General features: G+C 45.8%; 1 protein-coding gene across 2 annotated transcripts in view; it reads right to left on the bottom strand.

The window, feature by feature from the left end:
- Nucleotides 1-20,369, bottom strand: part of LOC119971632 (N-acetyl-beta-glucosaminyl-glycoprotein 4-beta-N-acetylgalactosaminyltransferase 1-like) — a 1,002,314-nt gene that overhangs the window by 700,798 nt on the left and 281,147 nt on the right. The window contains exon 2 of one of the 2 annotated variants that reach the window (XM_038807455.1): nt 449-564. In XM_038807455.1, coding sequence (XP_038663383.1) covers nt 449-564 — 116 coding nt within the window. Of the gene's footprint in view, nt 1-189; nt 409-448; nt 565-20,369 lie in introns of those variants that run through there. The other variant, XM_038807457.1, reaches the window with a different exon arrangement.

Genomic DNA, 20,369 nt, shown 5'->3' with positions numbered 1-20,369 from the left:
AATGAGAGAAAGTAAAATACTGAACTCATTAAAAAAAAATATTCAGCCTTTTGCTGCAATCGTTATTAAAATTTTAATCGCAAATTCCGGTTGCACAGTTTACACTCCCATGCCAGTAGCTGTTTCATTTCATTCCCTTTTTTCATGCTCTCAACTTAATTGGGACCCAGGAGGGAAACGCATGCTCACCTGTAATTGAACTCTGCTGCAGAAAGTTCTATATCTCTGTGATGAATGGGAACGAGAAGGCTCTGCTTGTGAAACCGGTTGTCTTTCTCTACTTCTTACGTATACATTTGGGGGCTTGGAAAGGCAATTTACCTTACAATGGATGGGGAAGTTATTTGTAATGACTCTGGGCCACTGTATCTTTAGGCATAGAAATAAAGAAACATGGCTCAGGCTTGATTTTTTTTCCCTCTAAAGAAACTGTTTAAAAGTCATTTACCATCTGTTCATCCTCCTGACTGTCACTGGAGTCGTCAATCTTCTTTTTGTTGGACGCAGCATGGATCGAACCAGCTCTCCTGCCAGTATCAGTGGCTTCACTCAGCTTCTCTGCATCTGCAAGGAAATCAACAATGGAGATAATTAGCAGCCGAGAAGAGAAGCCTGATTTAGGTGTAAAATAAAGGCTCCATTGATTTTTGGACTTCAGGCTGGTCAATTCTGCTATCGACTCAGTTAAAAAAAACAAGAGCTTTCCTTTCAAAGCTCATTGTGCAAATGAATATATCAAATGTCCATCAATGTAAGCTGACTCTAAGCATTAAGTCATGCAATCTGATGCATCATTCATTCCAGCCACTAGGGGAAGCAAATATGATAAGATAGAAAACTAAAACTGGCTGATTTCAGGAAAATGTCGAGGAATGTTTAACTCCACTGGCTAAGGAAATCATTAAAGCTCTACAATTTCACCATTACCAATGCTGCATCCCGAGGTACACTTAACTTTATCCACTTCATGATGCACCATGTCTTTGGGAACTTAAGATGGTACAAGACCCATAAGGCCTAAAGGGCACAAATGTTCTGCACTACTTACTTGGTCTTGCATGTTCTTAATAACATCATCTGCAAAAATGTAGCCATCATTTTCCTGAAATTCACAGCAACCCTTCTTTGGCTGACTTGCTAAATAGACTTCCCTATGTACACCACCAGGGTCAACATTTTTTCCTTTACAGTATTCTTCTTGGTATTTTCTTTGGGGCTGCTTTTTGATTTTCAGGGGATACCGTTTGGCTTTCAGGGATGCCCTTTTCATTCTCACAGATTTCTTAGCTAATATAGTCATGTTGTAATATTACCTTCTGTATTTCTGTTGTTTTTTTAGGGTTTCCTTCTTTAGATAGATATGGTAGCGCAAATACCAAAGATTGTCTCTATTTTATTAAATCTTATAAATTGCAATATATAAACAAGCTGTCTTTGTTAACTTATTCTCAATAAATCTCCCATACACCATTTTAACATTTTTTTTTGTAAAATGGAAATTCTAACTACTTGGCACTTTGTAGCTTCTGGAGAATGAGACTCACACCTGCAGCCTCTTTTCATAGAATGATAGAATTTACAGTGTGGAAGGAGATCATTTGGCCCATCGAGTCTGTAACGGTCCTTGGAAAGAGTGCCCTACTTCAGTCCACGCCTCCACCCTATCCCCCTAACCCAGTAACCCCACCTAATCTTTTTTGGACACGGAAGGGCAATTTAGCATGGCCAATTCACCTAACCTGCACATCTTTGGACTGTGGGAGGAAACCAGAGCACCCGGAGGAAACCCACGCAGACACGGGGAGAACATGCAGACTCCGCAGTGACCCAAGCTGGAATTGAACCTGGGACCCTGGAGCTGTGGAGCAACTGTGCTAACCACTCCTCAGCATTCTCAGGTTTTGTTCTGCCAATTTCAAGTTTCTTCCCCCCCCCCCCCCCCCCCCCCCCATATATCTGTGCAAAGTGAGTGCTGACAAACATATCAGGACACTAAACTCCAAAGGTCTTACTGTGCAACAAGGGGAATACGCACATATCAATTCTATAGCACAGTGCAAGCCATTAGATAACAAATGGTTTAATTCACATATACCTCACATTCCAGTGATGTTTTTATCAAGCTAATGCACCCTCTTTTGCACAATCATCCATGCTATAGTGATCATAGATTGGAACTGTTGGTGAGAAAATTCTGTCTCTCACATTATATGATTGTGGGACACGTTGGTGGTAAATCCTGCTTTTTACAATACATAACTAATTTTTAACTATGTTGCGAATTGTATCTAACTCTGCAGTTTGATGTACTTTCTGTGTCTGCTGCTGGAATAACAACCCTGTGTGCAAAACAAATGACTCATCGCCAGGTGCGTACTCAGAGACAATGGACTATTAACAAGCTTTGCCCAAGGTTTGAATGCCTTAGGATCTCCCTGCTCTGCCCGGCTAGCCACAAGCTGAAGAATTAGCAACAATAGGAAAAGGCTGTAGATTACAAACTAATAACCATTTATGGCATGGACTGAGATAATGGAGGATTAATTAGTTGCATGTAATGAATTGTGTAATGAACTCCAATTGGCTTTATTGGTTGGCCAATTGGAGTATGAGCTCCCTCAATGATAGCTCATTAAGGAGGCCCATATAATCACCTGTGTAGGCTTTGTGAGCAGTCTTAAGTTGACTGGACTGCTAGCAGCACTGTTTGTAGCTGCTCCTGTAATATCGTTATTGTAAATAAATATTGGTGTGGTGACAGAACTCCTGCCTCCCGTGGATTACTACAGTGGCGACGAGGTAAACTATGAATTTTGCAGAGACCAGCTGCCGCACTCGGAGGGTAAGCCTTGCCATTTTATAAATGCCGTTTTTTGGAAGGTTAAAGGCATTCGACCCGGCTATTGAGGACTGGTCCCAGTATGTGCAGAGAATGTGTTACTTCTTCCGGGCAAATAATATACTGACGGACGAAAGGAGACGGCTTATCCTGCTGTCGGCGTGCGGACCCTCCGCTTTCGCCATTATACGTAGTCTGACTTATCCCGACACGCCACACATGAAAACTTTCCAAGAAGTAACGGAATTGGTGAAAGAGCACTGTGACCCAAAACCACCCCTCATTTTGCGTAGGTACAGATTCTACACAGCGAAGCGGGAAGACAGGGAGTCAGTCACGAATTTCTTGACCCGCCTGAGAAGGCTGGCGGAAAAATGTGAGTTCGGCCCGACGCTAAATGAAATGCTTCGGGACCAGTTAGTATGTGGTATAAACGACCTCACAATACAGAAACGCCTGTTGGCGGAAATGGAGCTAGACTGCAGGCAGGCGTTACAGCTCGCACTGTCCCTAGAAAAGGCAGCAAGTGGGGCGCAGGGACTACAGGGCACGCCAATGGAGGTAGATACCTGTGAGAGGGACTACCACAATGGGTCCTGCTACCAGATAGCCGCTCTCAGGAAAAACCTGACGAATAGAGGGAAAAAGGAAAACCCCAGAACTGCCCCCAAGTCTGCCAGGACTAACTGGAGACAGAGGGAAGTACCGGCTGAGGCTCCCCCAATAGAGAATGACCGTTTCTGGCACCTGACAGAGTGGGGTAACAACGACAGAAACCCTAGAAGGAGGTGGCAAAAGAGGAATAGCAGGTGGGGACGCAGAGAAGTACACAACCTAGATGCCCCATCCTCCTCCAAAGGGAAACAATTATATAATATTACAACGAAGAAAGCAGAACCCATTAGGATTACCCCACGGGTGAACGGGCGGCCGACAATAATGGAAATAGATACGGGTGCGGCCGTATCAGTAATGGGAGTGGCAGCATTTAGAAAAATCAAAGATGGACTCCAGCCACTAACCCTAACAAAAACATCGACGAAACTTAAAACCTACACTGAGGAACCCCTGGAAGTTCTAGGCACAACTCATGTACCTGTGGAATATGAGAAACAATTGCTCAGATTACCGTTGACGATAGTAGAGGGCTCCGGACCGAGCTTAATTGGACGGAACTGGCTGAAAGACCTAAAATTAGATTGGATGAAAATTTTCCAGAGTGGAAGCGGGCAGTTGAGTGGAGTACTCCAAAAATACCCGGAGGTCTTCCAGGAAGGTTTGGGGGAAATCATAGGCACCAAAGCAACTTTGCACGTGGACCGAGAAGCACTTCCGAAATTTTGTAAGGCCAGGCCGGTACCTTTTGCATTAAGGAAGAAAGTAGATGACGAAATAGAAAGGTTACGGCGCGACGGCATTATCAGACCAGTACAGTTTTCGGAATGGGCAGCGCCGGTGGTACCAATTTTGAAGCCAGACAGCTCAATACGTCTCTGTGGAGATTTCAAACAGACAGTAAACAAATACACATTGCTGGACAAATACCCAATCCTGAAAATAGACGACCTATATGCCAAATTGGCAGGTGGGCTTTTGTTCACGAAACTAGACATGAGCCACGCCTACCTGCAGTTAAAACTGGACAAGGGCTCCCAGAAGTTCGCGACGATCAACACCCTGCAGGGCCTTTTTTGTTATACTAGGCTACCTTTTGGAGTGTCATCAGCCTGCGCTATATTCCAGCGTACAATGGAAAATATTCTGCAGGGACTACCGCAGGTGGCGATTTATTTGGACAATGTCTTAATCACGGGTAGGACAAACAGGGAACACTTAAGGAACCTGAAGGAAGTGCTCGGGTGTTTCGCAAAGACAGGCGTACGGCTAAAAAGGGAAAAATTTGTTTTTCTGGCCCCACAAGTGACTATAAATATAAAGTAGATGAGTCAGGCTTACATCCATTAGAAGACAGAGTAAGGGCAATAAAAGAAGCCCCAGCTCCCACCACGGTCCAGGAGTTACGATCATTTCTAGGGTTGGTAACCTATTATGGAAAATTTATTGAAAATAGGGCATCCATCCTAGAACCCCTCCACCAGCTACTAAAAAAGGGGCAAGAATGGAAATGGTCCACCCGCCAAAACCGAGCATTTAGGGACATTAAGGAACAGCTGTCATCTGAAAATGTCCTAGAGCATTATGACCCAAGGAAGGAGTTGGTGGTCACTTGTGATGCATCCCCCTATGGGGTAGGAGCCGTCTTAGCCCATAGAGGAAGGAATGGGGAAGAACGGCCAATAGCCTATGCTTCGAGGACCTTGGCGATGGCTGAGAGGAAGTACGCCCAAATCGAGAAGGAAGGACTGGCGGTGATATTCGCAGTAAAAAGGTTTCACCAGTATCTGTACGGGCGGAAATTCACCATAGTGACGGACCGTAAGCCGTTATTAGGGTTATTAAAAGAAGACAAGTCAATACCCCCGATTGCATCAGCTAGAATCCAACGCTGGGCGTTGCTACTGGCGGCGTATAGATACGTTCTGGAGCACAGCCCGGGAACGCGAGTAGCACATGCAGATGCTTTGAGCAGACTTCCCCTCCCGGACACTCCGCCGCAAATACCAAATGTAGAGGAGACAGTAATGACTCTAAATTTTCTGGACACCCTACCAGTAGACGCACAACATATTCGGTTGTGGACGCAAAAAGACCCAGTTTTAGCCAAGATGAAGCATTTACTGCTAACAGGGGAACTGGAAAGACCAGTGGAGCCCCAGATGCACCCATACTGGAGCAGAAGGGACCAAATAACCGTTGAAGACGGTATCCTATTATGGGGAGCCCGGTTAATCGTCCCAGCTCAGGGCCGTCAGGCAATCTTAACTGAGTTACATCACGGACACCCAGGGGTGTCTAAAATGAAGATGCTCGCTCGAAGCTACGTTTGGTGGCCAGGTTTGGACACAGACAAAGCAGCCTTGGTACGTCGGTGCCAGGAGTGCCAACAGGGGCAAAGAGTGCCACCAGCGGCGACATTGCAGCCGTGGGAATGGCCAGGCAGACCGTGGACCCGCCTGCATATTGACCACGCCGGCCCTTTCATGGGCTCAATGTTTTTGGTGATAGTGGACGCCCACTCCAAATGGTTGGACGTCCACTGGGTAAACACGGCAAGCACAGCATCGACAATTGAAAAGCTCAGGGCCTCGTTTGCAACACATGGACTTCCGGAGGTATTGGTGTCGGGCAACGGAACGGCATTCACAAGTGGGGAATTTGGAAAATTCCTGAAGGAAAACGGAGTCCGTCACATCAAAACGGCCCCTTACCATCCAGCGACCAACGGCCTGGCAGAGAGAGCGGTCCAGACACTTAAAGCGGGACTCAAGAAGCAACCGGCAGCGTCAATAGACACAAAGCTCCCCCACTGGCTGTTTGATTACAGGACCACACCGCATTCCACAGCGGGCATACCGCCAGCTGAACTCTTATGGGAAGGCGGCTGCGAACGAGGCTGAGTCTCCTTTTCCCAAATTTAACGGGGAAAGTGGAGAAACAACAGGAGGCCCAACGCAGGGGGCATGATAATAGTCAGCAGCAGAGACATTTCCAGGTGGGAGCACCGGTTTGGGTCAAGAATTATGGGAATGGACCAACGCTGGTCAAAGGCATGTTAGAGTCCCAAACAGGGCCCATATCATATGAGGTTTCAATAGGAGGTAAGGTGCTGAAGAAACACCGAGACCAAATAAGGGCAGCGGAACCACACCTGGAGGCAGGCGAAGCAGGACCGCCTCAAGCTGGGATAGCCCAGACGGAAAGGATACCCACACCCCAGCCCCGAGCAATTTCTCCAGACCCCGTCATCCAGTCATCAGAGTCGGAGATGGACATACTCGACGAGGCCGCCGCGACACCTCTCCCCGAGGACGGGAAAGAACAACTTCCAAGGAGGTCGTCAAGGAAAAGACGGGCACCTATAAGGTACACCCCGCCCACTTCGGAGAATGACCCGGCAGACGACACAGAGGTGACAGGCCCAGACATGAGGAGCAGGAAGAAGCTCAGAGGAATGCCAGCTGGCAGGAATTCCTCGGACCTTGGGGAGGAGGGGTGTAATGAACTCCAATTGGCTTTATTGGTTGGCCAATTGGAGTATGAGCTCCCTCAATGATAGCTCATTGAGGGGGCCCATATAATCACCTGTGTAGGCTTTGTGAGCAGTCTTAAGTTGACTGGACTGCTAGCAGCACTGTTTTGTAGCTGCTCCTGTAATATCGCTATTGTAAATAAATATTGGTGTGGTGACGGAACTCCTGCCTCCCGTGGATTACTACAAATTGTGATGGGAATAAAGGTGATTGGCTGTATGTAAATGAGATTACAAACTGATTTCGCATTCGAATCTGTATATTAACCCGTGTGAGCCTTAGCCCAAGTGAGAAATAGTGTTGTCTAAAGGCTGCGGAGCCTCAGCCGTTTCTCCCAGAATTCTGATGTAATAAACTGCTTTCTTACTCATCCAAAAGGCCTTTGTGTGAATATTTCCACCTCTAACAGAACTTAGCATGAAGACACACACCAGATTATAGAGGTGATGAATCTACTAACAGCGCCGTCTCTTTGAGTTATCAAATTTGTTTCCACTCCTGCCGACTCTTTCCTCATGTCTCTGTAGAGTTGTTTCTCTTTGAATATTTATCCAATCCTTTTTTCTACAAACTACGATTAATGATTTATTAAAGTCGACTACTTTTACAGCTAAATTAAAGCAAGTTTTTCAGTAAATTGAAGTAAAACATAAAAATACAAAAAAGTAAGAAAAACAAACAGAAAAGATCAGGCAACGATTTGCTGGCAGCATTGCAGCTCACAGCATCACCAGTCAGCAATAACCTCTTTAAAGTTGTTTATTACTTGAACTACTGTCTATCTTTTTGTGCAAAAACCTTCCAAACACTTCAAATTCCAAACCGCAGCTGTATCCCTGCTCCACACTGCACAGAGAGTCAAATTTAATTGTTCTCTTAAGAGTGTCTCTGCAGACCAAGGTGTCAATGCCATGAAATCATTTAAGAGCCATACAGTAGAATTCATTCAGGTGGGGGCCCCAGTAATTGTCCACCTCCTTGCTCTGTGTCTGCCCCCCACCCCCCTGCTGCTGCTTCTCTCCCCTACTGTCATCGCTGACCACTGACCCAGCCATCTCCTCAGCCCAAGCCAAGTCTCAACCCCAACTCAGTAACTGTGGAAATGTTAAAAATGTCATAAAAATACTCTGAAAAAATACTCAGTAACTCTTGGATGAGTGTCGCTGAGTGAGACCTCTGGCTTCCTGGTGCTATCCTGGTGCTTCTTCATCTGGGTTCAGGCTGTCAACGGAGACTTCCTGCACGGCTGAGCCCAAGGGCTGTGCGCGCATTCCCCCATTGAGGCCTGTCTGGAACAACACTGAGGGGCTGGTGTGGAGGAGAGGCTACTCTGTAACCCTGGGCGAGTAAAAACCAGAAAAAAACATCCATGGCTATTAAACCCCTCTCCAATCCAGGATCATCTGTCTCACACTGAACCACAGGGAACAAATTCAATCCACCCGCCCTCAACCTCACAAACCCGACCCTCATTTATCTCGGCTATCTAAGCGTAACAGCAGAAGCCAGTTCTTACCTCCCTACCGTTGAGGTGATTGGTGATGGCGGTAGTGGAACCAGCCAGAATAACTGCTCCAGAGGAGCAGCAAGGGAAGCAGAGAGGGAACCTGTGATTGGAGGAGCTGGAGTAGGAAGCATGGGAAATGGAGAATACATGATTGGAGTAACAACTCTGCCTCTCCTACTTATAGGGATGACTTTCCACTTTTGGTCACCCTATCATTGATATTTTACAGGTTTTTTTGGTGGCTTTCAAGGGTGAATTCACCCAGCACCATGCCCTCTCCCTCCGTGCATTTTGAATTCTGGTGTGAAGAAGTTGTATCTTAATTGCCTTCACCTTATCTCAATCATATAATAATAATAATCGCTTATTATCAGAAGTAGGCTTCAAAGAAGTTATTGTGAAAATCCCCGAGTCGCCACATTCTGGCGCCTGTTCGGGGAGACCAGTACGGGAATTGAACCCGCGCTGCTGGCATTGTTCTGCTTTGCAAGCCAGCTATTTAGCCCACTGTGCTAAACCAGTCCCTCCCCTTTGATTCTCAAACTTGGGTTAAAATTAAACATTGAAATGTAATTGATCTTTTCTTTTGCGGTTCTTGAAACCTACCACAGCAAGCTCTTTTGAGCAGTCTTTTATCCAATATAAACATCCTGACTTCTCAGTCATTTCTCACATCTCAGGTTCACAATTCCATTTACCAACCTGGCTGCTCTTCCCTGTACTCTAGCCAATTGTTATTTGTGCAGGCTTTGACTATTGATTTCTCTCTTTCCTTTGCCTATCACTATATGGGCAAGGAGATGGAACAGTCTACTCTTGGGCCTCCAGATAGTATTGTTTCATCTACATGGTAGCTAAAAGTGTACAAGAGACCTGCCTGTGAGTACTGAACACAGAATAGGCTGGTGTTTGCTTGGTGCCTTTCCTGGTGGTTCAGCTGAGATCATGTGAAGAATTTGAGGTGCGACCCATTTCTGACCCCACCAACACAGCACAGTACAGCACAGAACAGGCCCTTCGGCCCTCAATGTTGTGCCGAGCAATGATCACCCTACTCAAACCCACGTATTCACCCTATACCCGTAACCCAACAACCCCCCCCCCCCCCACTAACCTTACTTTTTAGGACACTACGGGCAATTTAGCATGGCCAATCCACCTAACCCGCTCATCTTTGGACTGTGGGAGGAAACCGGAGCACCCGGAGGGAACCCACGCACACATGGGGAGGACGTGCAGACTCCACACAGACAGTGACCCAGCCGGGAATCGAACCTGGGACCCTGAAGCTGTGAAGCATTTATGCTAACCACCATGCTACCGTGCTGCCCACATACTGCTGTTCTATTTTTAATATCTCTTAATAACCAAATCCTTTCAATCACATGTGAAATAATTATTAGCTCTGAATAACTTTGTTATTAAAATCTGTTGGAAAATAACCTGGGAGGTTCAAATAAGGGAATTAGTACATTGTCAAAATTAAGGAAGTGATGTCAACTTAAAAATCCAATTATGCAAGATTAATCCTTCCTTTGCCTTATGTTTAGAGTATGTTTACAACGTTGTTCATTATTGCACCTCTATCTGTTGAGAAACCTCGTTGAAGACTCGCAATCCATGATGCCGGGCACAACTAGGGTCAAAGACAGTCGCAGAAGAAAAGACAAAGGAGATCAGGAAAAAGTGATTAGTTGATGTCAAATTTGGGTTTTAAAACCTTCCAGATTCCAGGAAGAAAGACTGACGGAAGTGTGGAGTCACACAGTTTTGAGATCCTGGGAGACAGAATTATTCAAACTTATTTTAGGAACCTGTCAAAAGGATCTAATTAAGGGCCTATTTGATCTAATGAGCCTAGTTCTTCAACGTATTATATATAACTCATATATGGTCCTATGCTCAATTTAGTCTCCAATAGATTAGATGATCTGAGAAAACGTCCCAGAATAGAAATCTCTGAATTTTATTTCCACCCTTTAAAGTAACTGATTGACACTTCCGGTGACGGCGTGCGGGAGGCAGCCACACAATGGAGAGCTTCCGCTCGGGAATAGTAGTTTTGGAGTTTTAATGCCCGGTCCCAGGGGCAACGGGGGCTGAAAAGGCTGTAAGAAGGCACAGGGAGGAGAAATGTCCACATTTGGGAGAAAAACGGCTGTGAAAAAGGGGGTTAACGGAAGTCCACCGGGGAGTGAAAAAGTCAGCGCAGGAACTGTAAGGAAAGCAGAGGCTGGAGCACCAGGGGCGGCCACATCGATCACAGCAAAATAAATGACCAAGGTGATGGCTGTAGAACTTGAAAAACAGTTCCCAAAACACATGGAAGCGATGAAGAAGGAGATGGGGGTGGTATTGAAAGTGCTGGTGGAGGAGACGATTGCCCCGGTGAGGGCGGCGGTATCAAGTGCAGCGGCAGAGGTGTGGGAGCAGGGTGAGACACTGAAGGAAGTGGAAGAGGCATTATTGCAGCACAGTGATCAACTCACCTCGATGGGAAAGGAGTTGCAGAGTGTGATAGAGACCAACAAGGGTCTGCGAGCCAAAATGGAAGATCTGAAAAACAGATCCAGGCAACAGAATCTGAGGATTGTGGGCCTGCTCGAAGGGATGGAAGGCCCGAGGCTGACGGAATATTTTGCCACGATGTTGGCGAAGCTATTGGAGGAGGGGTACGATCCCTCCCAACAGGAACTAGATCGGGCTCATCGGTCGTGGACGCCTATACCAAAAGCGCGTGAGCCGTCAAGAGTAGTAACTCTATGTTTCCGTAGGTATAGCGTGAAGGAGAAAGTCCTGTGCTGGGCAAAGCAGAAGCGGGTGGTGCAGTGGGCTGGAGCTGGTATACGCACATACCAGGATTTTACGTTGGAGCTGGCGAGGAGCTGGGCTGCCTTCGGCCAGGTGAAGAAGGCACAGTACATCAGCACGGTGCGGCATAGTATATCCAGCTAAGTTGAGGGTGACCTAAAAATCCAAGGACTTTTTATTTTGGGACGGCGGAAGCAGCGGAGGAGTTTGCGAAGGCAGAAGGACTGTGGCAGAAGTGAGAAATGGTCGTGTACCGATGTAGCATAATGTAACTTTATTTTTTCACTGCGTGTTGGTGTATGTACTAAATGAGTCGAGCTGTGTATATTTGGACAAGGGAAGAGATGGGATTTTCATTTGCAACGATGGTTCTTTGGGGCTTGGGTGTGTATGCGGGGGTTGTGTGCTTAAGGAGATTTCTTGGTTTTCCTGGGACCGGGCAAGGGGGAAGGAGACCCGAGTGGGGGCCTCCATGCTGGCCGGTTTAAGCTGGCCAGTGAACGGGAATGAGGTGGGGGGAGGGGCTGCGGCCATCGGAGCCTGGTAGAACAGGTTTCGGTGAGTCTAGCTGGGGTGCAAAGTTGGGGGAAGGAACTGAGGTTGGGGGGAGGAGTTTACAAGAGGTAGTGGAGGGGAGGAGTCTGGGAGGGCGGGTTGGGGGTGTGTCTACAATTCATGGCTGTCATTCACGGTGCTCTTTCAGCGATTGGATGGCATTGAATATTAGGGAGGGGTGGTTGGGGGGTGGACTGTATATGTCAATGGTGACAATAGACGATTCATGATTCCTTTTTTTCCACCTTGGGAGGGTTTGTTTTATTTGATGCTTATATTGTCAGGTGGGTCGTTGTTTGGCGGACGGTAGGAGGATGGGATCGTTGTTGTTGATAAGGGGATTGACATTGTATTCTTTACTATTTATGTTTGTTGGTGGAGTATAAATTCTGAAGAAAATATGAAATGGAGAATAAAAATATTTATAAAGTAATTGATTGACACTCCTTGTGATCAATCTGGCTAGTTGAATTGCATAGATGACAATCCATTTGTCCCAACATGATTTAAACCATTATCATCATATAGCATATTTATCTTCATATCTCCACTTAGCCGTACAACGTATCAAACTATTCCTATCCAATTGCTTAAATGTTTGCTTAGGGGGAACTATTGAAACAGTTTCCAGTTGGAGCTTCTTCTTTCGTTGATGTATGGTTTTGTTTGGCTTTGTGAATTTGTGATAGAAAAGGTGAAAAGCTCAATAAAAAATATTTTCCAAAAAAAAAGAATTGCAAATGTTACATCCTTGTTCAAGAAAGGTGCAATATGTCCAGTGACTACAAGCAGATAGTTTAATCACGATGATGGGGAATCTTTTAAAAATGATAATTCAGAACTACATTAACAGTGACGTGGCTCAAAATACAGATAAATTAAGAAAAGCTAGTAAACATATGTTACGGGCAAGACGTATTTAACTAACTTGCAATGTATATCTGAAGATTGCCATACCTGGCAGATAGCTACAATGTAGAAAACAGCATAATAAATGTGTTTAAAACATTCTGGGGCTTTTTTCTCTTTACCTACATTGCTGAGGCTTGTTCTGTCCAATCAAAATAAAGGCAGCCTAAGGTGACACAACTATTCCCAGGAAAAAAAGAGATGATTGGGTAATTTTCTGACAGTTACTGCGATACCCATGAGTTGTTTGTTGCAGTTGGTAGAGACTGATTTTCAATAGATTGTGAATAGACTTTATAAGAATGTTAGTGATAGGTGCAGGAGTCGAGCATATGGCCCTTCAGGTCTCTTCAGTAAGATCATGGTTGATCTTCAACCACAACTCCAGCTTCCCATCCCCATAATCCCGTGGTACCCTGAGTGTCCAAAAATATATCAGTCACATTCTTAAATATACCCAACGGCTGAGCATCCACAGACCTCTGGGTTAGAGATTTTCAAAGATTCACAGCCCTCTGAGTGAAGAAATTACCATTCATTTCAATTCTAAATCACCTTATCCTGAGACTACTTCCCCTAACTCTACATTCTCCACCCAGGGAAATAACCTCTCAGCATCTATCCCATCAAGTCTTCTCAAAGTTTTATATCGTTCAATGAGATTACCTTACATCCCTGTAAACTCCAAAGCCCATTCTACTCAATCTATCATCATAAGAAAACTCTCTCATGCTAGGAATCAATCCAATAAAGCTAGGTTCAATGCCTTGAAGGCAAGAAGACATTTCCTCAGGCAAAGAGACAAAAACTACACACAATACTTCAGGTGTGGTTCTCACGAAAGCTCTATATAATTGCAGCTAGACGTCCTTAATTTTGTACTCTGTCTCACAATAATGTCGAAAGTATCACTGAAATAGAGTGCTTTGTGAACCGAATGTTCAGTTGGGAATTTAGAGCAAGTGGATCTCTCTGGTAAGTGTTCCTCAAGCTGTATTTTAGACTAATAGTTAGAATCTAACTCAGAAATTTACTATTATAAGAGAAAATTGCAAGCTAATTAAGCAATGGCATACTTTGAATTGTCCATAACAACCATGATCATTATTAGCACCCTAACCTCAGTCGTTGAGCTTCAATATTAAGATGATGCTTGGGTGCACACTAACTCAGAGATTGAGCTCCAGGTCATTGTCGATACCTCCTCTGTAGCTTATGAGAAAATGAGCCTTTCGCTTAACATCCAGATAACCAAGGTCCTCTTTGAACCAAATCCCACAGCGCAACACCTCCCCTCATCAATGGCAGGGTCCTGGAAATGTCACAATTTTCTGTATCTTGGGAGTATCCTCTCGATGAAGGCAGACATTGATGAATAAATTTATCGTCACTTCCAATGTGCCAGCTCAACTTTTGGCCAAGTAAGGAAAAGCATAATTGAGGGCCAGGATCTCAAACCTGAATCTAGCGTCATACTGTACTATGCTAGACAGATCATAGACTCATAGAATCCCTACTGTACAGGAAGAGGCTATTCAGCCCATCAAATCTGCACCGACCCCTTGAAAGACCTCCCTACCTCGGCCCAATCCCCTATCCTATTCCTGCATTACCACCCCAAGGGGTAATTTAGCATGGCCAATCCACCTAACCTGCATATCTTTGGACTGTGGGAGGAAACCAGAGCACTCGGAAGAAACCCACGCAGACACTGGGAGAAAGTGTAAACTTGATACAGACAGTCACCAGAGGCCAGAATTGAACCCAGGTCCCTGGAACTGTGAAGCAGCAGTGATAACCACTGTGCTTCCCCATCTGACCCCATGCCCAAATATGCTTTGGACACTTAAATAACCTATGGCCAAAGTACTGGAGAGTACCATCAGTGGTGTCTTCACAGGACTCTCCAAATCTGGTGACAGAAAGGCTGTCCAACATCAAGGTGCTAATCACTCAGAACCAACTCTGCTGGGTGGGACATGCCATTCATATGCCCGACACCAACTCCAGAGAAACTGTTCTATTCAGAACTAGTTGCAGCAGGAGACTCCCAAAAGGGCACACTTTCAAAATGTCCTCAGAGTACACGGAAGAGACCAAACATCCCCACTGACTGGATTGTTATCAACCAAAATGGGAAAGGTTTATTTGAGAAGGCATCAAACACACTGAAAGATTTTGGGCTGGATTCTTCGATCGCTGATCGGGGCCCACCGATCCATGGGCGGGCCACTGCCGTGGGGGCACTCTTTCCCTCGGCTGCTGTGGACCTCCGCCATGGCCGGTGCGGAGACGAACTACCCTTCGCTTGCGCTGGGATGACGCCAGCACAAGCTGGCGCTCCGGCGCATGCGCCAACTCGCGCCAGAAGGCTGAGGCCCTTTGGCGCCAGTTGGCAGAGCGCCAAGCCCCTTCCATGCTGGTTGGCGCAGCGCCAACCCTGCCTGCGCGGGGATAGGGAGTGAGGAGGGGATAGGGAGTGAGGAGGGGTGGATCCTGCGGACATAGAAGCAAAATCGGAGAATCCAGCCCTTGTGAAGACCTTAACAACCGCCATCTAATGCAGTGGCCAAACGGGCGGTACAGGCTTTTAAGCTGGGAATGTGAAAACAGACCTCCGCATCTCCAGAGACCCGTCTGGTTCGTTTCCTTTTCTATTACAGGACCACGTCACTTTCGATGCCCTGGGAGTTGTTAAATAGTTGTCGGTGGCACACAAGATTAATAATTATTATTATTATTGCTTATTGTCACAAGTAGGCTTCAAATTAAGCTACTGTGAAAAGCCCCTGGTCGCCACATTCCGGTGCCTGTTCGGGGAGGCTGGTACGGGAATTGAACCCACGCTGCAGGCAATGTTCTGAATTACAAGCCTGCTGTTTAGTCCACTCTGCTAAAGCAGCCCCTTTTCAGTCTCGATCCAGACAAACAGTGGGGAAAAGAACCTTGACCGGCAGGAACTCTCCGGTGCACAATGGCCCAGACCCGTCAGGTAATTTTCTGCAGGCGACGCAGTCTCTCTCCAGCATTTTGCCGACGGGGCATTGTGGATTCCGAGAACAGTGATAAAGCACGTGGGGCCAGCCTCAAATTCAGTATGAGTAAAGAGAAGGGAATTGAATAGGCACGTGGACCTTCCTCCACAGCCGTGCCCTACAGGTCCTCGAGTGAAAATGAAGGCCCACATGCCTGGTGGCGCCCTTCCTCTGGAGCAGACACCTTTGATACCCAGTGAGGTGGATGAGCCCCTCGACCTGAAAATGCAGGATGTCGACTCATCCGACTCTGAATAGGACATGGAGACTTTGCCAACAGAGGTCTAAACGGAGCCAGTGACAGCCGCCAGCCCGAGCACAGTGGAACCACCCAGGCATTTGGATGCAAACGTTGCTCCCAGAGTACCAGACGATAGAGAGACATCACCAACCAAAGCAGGCTGCACATTGTTCATCTCAATGACAGGAGGGGCATTATAACCTGATTGAAGGCCATGGGGACTGCAATATTAGAGTCCCTGTTGCCTCACCTGAATATAATCTCCCCAGGTGAGGGAACGGAGCTACATGCTTAAGCCAAGGGCCCCATGGGTCATAAATATTGGCCGAGCGCAGGAGACCCTTCGGGGAGTAGGAGTTGCATTATAGTAGGTAAAATAAATATTGAGTCTTCTTACCGTCATCGCTTCTATGCGATCGCTCGCTTGGAACTTTACAATTTTCTTCCTTGGTAACGACTCATTTAGTACCTTAGCCATGTCTCCCGCCTCCATCCATCAACCTTTGAGGTCTTTAATCAGTACCACTCCTCCTCATGTCAACTTTTGACTATTCATATGCCTATAGAAAACTTTCAGATGGCCTTTTATGTTGGTTGCCAATCTATTCTCATACTCTCTCTCTTTGCTTCTCGTATTTGTTTTCTTTTCAATTCCTTTCTGAAACTTCTATATTCATCTTAGTTGTATTAGCTACCTAACGTATGTCATAGGCACCCTTTTCTGCTTCAACTTAATCTCTATCTTTTTCATCATCCAGAGAGCTATGTATTTGTTTGCCCTGCCTTTTCCCCTCATGGGACTATACTTTGACTGTCCCAATATTATTATTGTAAACCACCTCCCCTTTAAAGGCATCCCATTGTTTGGTAGCAGTTTTTCCAGCCAATCTTTGATTCCAATTACCTGGACCTGATCTGTTTTCGCCCCCGCAAGCAATTATACTTATTCTGGATCATGCCTTGTCCTTTTCCAGAGCCGACCTAAATCTTATGAGACAATTACCACCAGCAGTTAATATCAGCAATGACGGGATGAGGTCCTTCAGTAAGTGTTTATTGAGGCCCACTTAAGGGGAATGAGAACGCCGTCCACTGAACTTCCCTTCAGGGACTTAATCAGGGTTGAGGGGGGAAGGTGACAGTGACTCCATTACCAAACTCAACCACAGTGGAGGGCACAAACATCTGCCCAACATCAGACATTCTGAGAAGCTGCAAGACAATTGCAATTACGGACAATATTTACAATATACATTCATTGACAAAGATACTGCCGGAAGGCTCTTCCACAGTTTCCAGAACATGGGTGTACTATGGCAGGACGACCTGGACAGTGGCCTTTCCCCATTGAGCCTTTGCAACTTAGTCCTGGACCTTGAAATGTTCCAGTCTGCAACACTGCGTGGGTTTCCTCCAGGTGCTCCGGTTTCTCCCACAGTCCAAAGACGTGCAGGTTAGATGGATTGGCCATGATAAATTACCCTTAGTGTCTGAAAAGGTTAGGAGGAGTTGTTGGGTTATGGGGTTAGGATGGAAGTGAGTGCTTAAGTGGGTCGGTGCAGACTCCGAATGGCCTCCTTCTGCACTGTATGTTCTATGTTCTATGTTCGCTCGGTCACAGACTATTGTTTGCACTGGACGGCCAATAAGTTTAAGGCAGACCAAAGAGCGTCTTTCACGGAGTTGATGGTCCTACAGCAGCAGCTGATGATTGTCTCAGAGTGCATTCCTGGGAACAGTGTGAAGAGCACAGAGTCCTGTGTCCCGGAGGTTCTCAGGATGAATCTCAGTGCAAACCACTTCATCTCTCTCTGGACCTTCTTTGCCAAGGCACACTCCAGAATGAGGTGGGCATCGGTCTCTTACCCACCGCAGCATCCTCGGGAGCAACGTGTGGAGGAGTGAAACTCCGGCCATGCAGGAAGCATCTGATGGGGTGACCCTTTCTCACCACCAGCCAAGCTATGTCGGTGCTTGTTTTAAAGTCTTGGCGATGAGGCATTCTGACAAATGACTTTGATGGTCTGCGAAGGAATTGTTTGATAGAAAGGATCATTTCCTTTCCCCACCCGGATCCTGATGGCATTGTGTGCGGACAACTGTATGATGGACTTTTGTTCTGGTGTTTTTCTACATAACCTTCTCTGTAAGGGATACTTGATTTGGCTCGTCTATCAGGCTAGAGCAGGGGTGGGCAAACTTTTCCGTGCAAGGGCCACATTCAGAAATTCACAATTTTAAAGGGCCGCATAGTATATTAAGTAAAATAATTACTTCACCCGGTTATGATTCTGGGCGCCTCATATAGAACATAGAACAGCACAGAACAGGCCCTTCGGCCCTCGACGTTGTGCCGAGCAATGATCACCCTACTCAAGTCAACGTATCCACCCTATACCAGTAAGTAACCCAACAGCCCCCCCCATTAACCTTAAAAAAAAATTTAAAATTTAAAAACAAAATTGTTTTAAAAAAAATTTTTTTTTTTTTAATGACTTGGTGGGCCGCATAAAGACCTTTGGCGGGCCGCATGCGGCCCGCGGGCCGTAGTTTGCCCACCCCTGGGCTAGAGCGTACCTTGCAACATTGTTTGGACCCATTCCTCGCAGGTGAGAAATAGCCATAACAAGAATTTATTTTTGTCTCTCATTGTCAGAATCACACCGTTCTAACCCATGCCACAGGACAGCCAGGCACATCAGATTTTTGTCAGGGACAGCTCCTCTGCACAAATACAAAGGCAGAAAATAATGAAAACACTTGCAGCTATTTCACGGAATGTCTTCATCTTTGTACTCCAAGTGGGCTGCATAATATTCAAGGTGTAAGTGTTGTTAATGTGTATTGCCATTTTGAACTCATTTACTTTATTCCACATGTGATTTTTATTTTTTAATTAGCTGAGAAGGAGTAATAGGGAGACCCTGCATTTGATTTTTTAAAGCAAGATCTTTCTGAAGTTTTCACACACACCAACAAACATCTGCTCCCCAAGGGGCTTCAAAGCCTTCGAATGGTCTTTTATTTTTCCGACAGACTAGGCAAACATGAAGCAGCAACCCGTGGAGCAGAGCCAGGTCCACTTCTCTCCTTTCTTCTTCCATATTCCCACATACAATGATTGGAGGGAACTGTCTGCGCCAAACCTTTTTAGCCATCGTTTAATTATACGATTACAACATATTAGTGCAGAGAGAGAGCACTATTTCCTATTTTCTGATACATTGCAACTAAACCACTGATTTGTCACTCTGGCTCATAAGTGAACCTTAAGAATGGTATAAAAGCAAATTACTGCGGATGCTGGAATCTGAAACGAAAGGGAAAATGCTGGAAAATCTCAGCAAGTCTGGCAGCATCTGTAGGGAGAGAAAAGAGCTAACATTTCGAGTCCGATGATTCTTTGTCAAAGCTAGCAGACAGAGAGAGTGGGAAATATTTATATTGTGCAGTAGGAATGAAAGATGAGCCATAGCCACAGAAACCCAGGGAAACTTGGTGCTAATGGCCACAGAAAACAAGGGGAAAGAGTGCTAATGGCAGTCTCCAGAGAGAACAAAATATGTAAAAGGTCAAACAGCAGGGAAACTAACATCAGAGGATGAACTGTAGATGTAGGGGGAGGGGAAGGGGGAAGCAAAGAGGAGAAAGGTGCAGGAAAGAAAGAAATGGTAAAAGACAGTTAAAATGAAATGAAAACAAGTGGGGCTGATCATCTGAAGTTGTTGAATTCGATGTTCAGGCCGGAAGGCTGTAGTGTGCCTAACCGGAAGATGAGATGTTTTTCCTCCAGTTTGCGTTGCGCTTCACTGGAACTTAAGAATGGTATACCTTTATTCAACTAAATAAAGCAGGGCGACTAACAAAAGTTCTCAGGGTCCTGGGTGATTTAACATGATTGGAAAGTAAAGCAAATCTACTTCACTTTTCACTAGAAAGTAGGTTCTGTAGCAGGAATTGAATTGTTCAGTGTTATCCCACTGAGAGTTTACTGAAAAACAATACTCCGTCTGATTTCAGATACTCAACAGGCATCTTCACTGTCAGGTCTCATATTTGAGAATGGGTCTGGACTCCAACCTAATGGTTATTGGTGAGGCTCCCCACACTCTGCGGGGAAATTGCTCGTAGTTGTTCTTGCTCTGCCTGCCAGCATGGTGGGAACAGCTCTGAGGAATGAGTGTCAACCAGACAGAATCTGATTTTAACCATGTGGAAAACAGGCAAAAGGGCAATTGGAAATAGTGCAAGTCACTGATTCCAATTGATTCCACTTCCTTTGCGCTGTGTCTCCACAGTAACCTATTCTTTTGAAATGGTG

Source organism: Scyliorhinus canicula, chromosome 9, assembly GCF_902713615.1.
Source record: "Scyliorhinus canicula chromosome 9, sScyCan1.1, whole genome shotgun sequence".
Taxonomy (NCBI): domain Eukaryota; kingdom Metazoa; phylum Chordata; class Chondrichthyes; order Carcharhiniformes; family Scyliorhinidae; genus Scyliorhinus; species Scyliorhinus canicula.
This window is presented reverse-complemented; position numbering and strand designations above follow the sequence as displayed.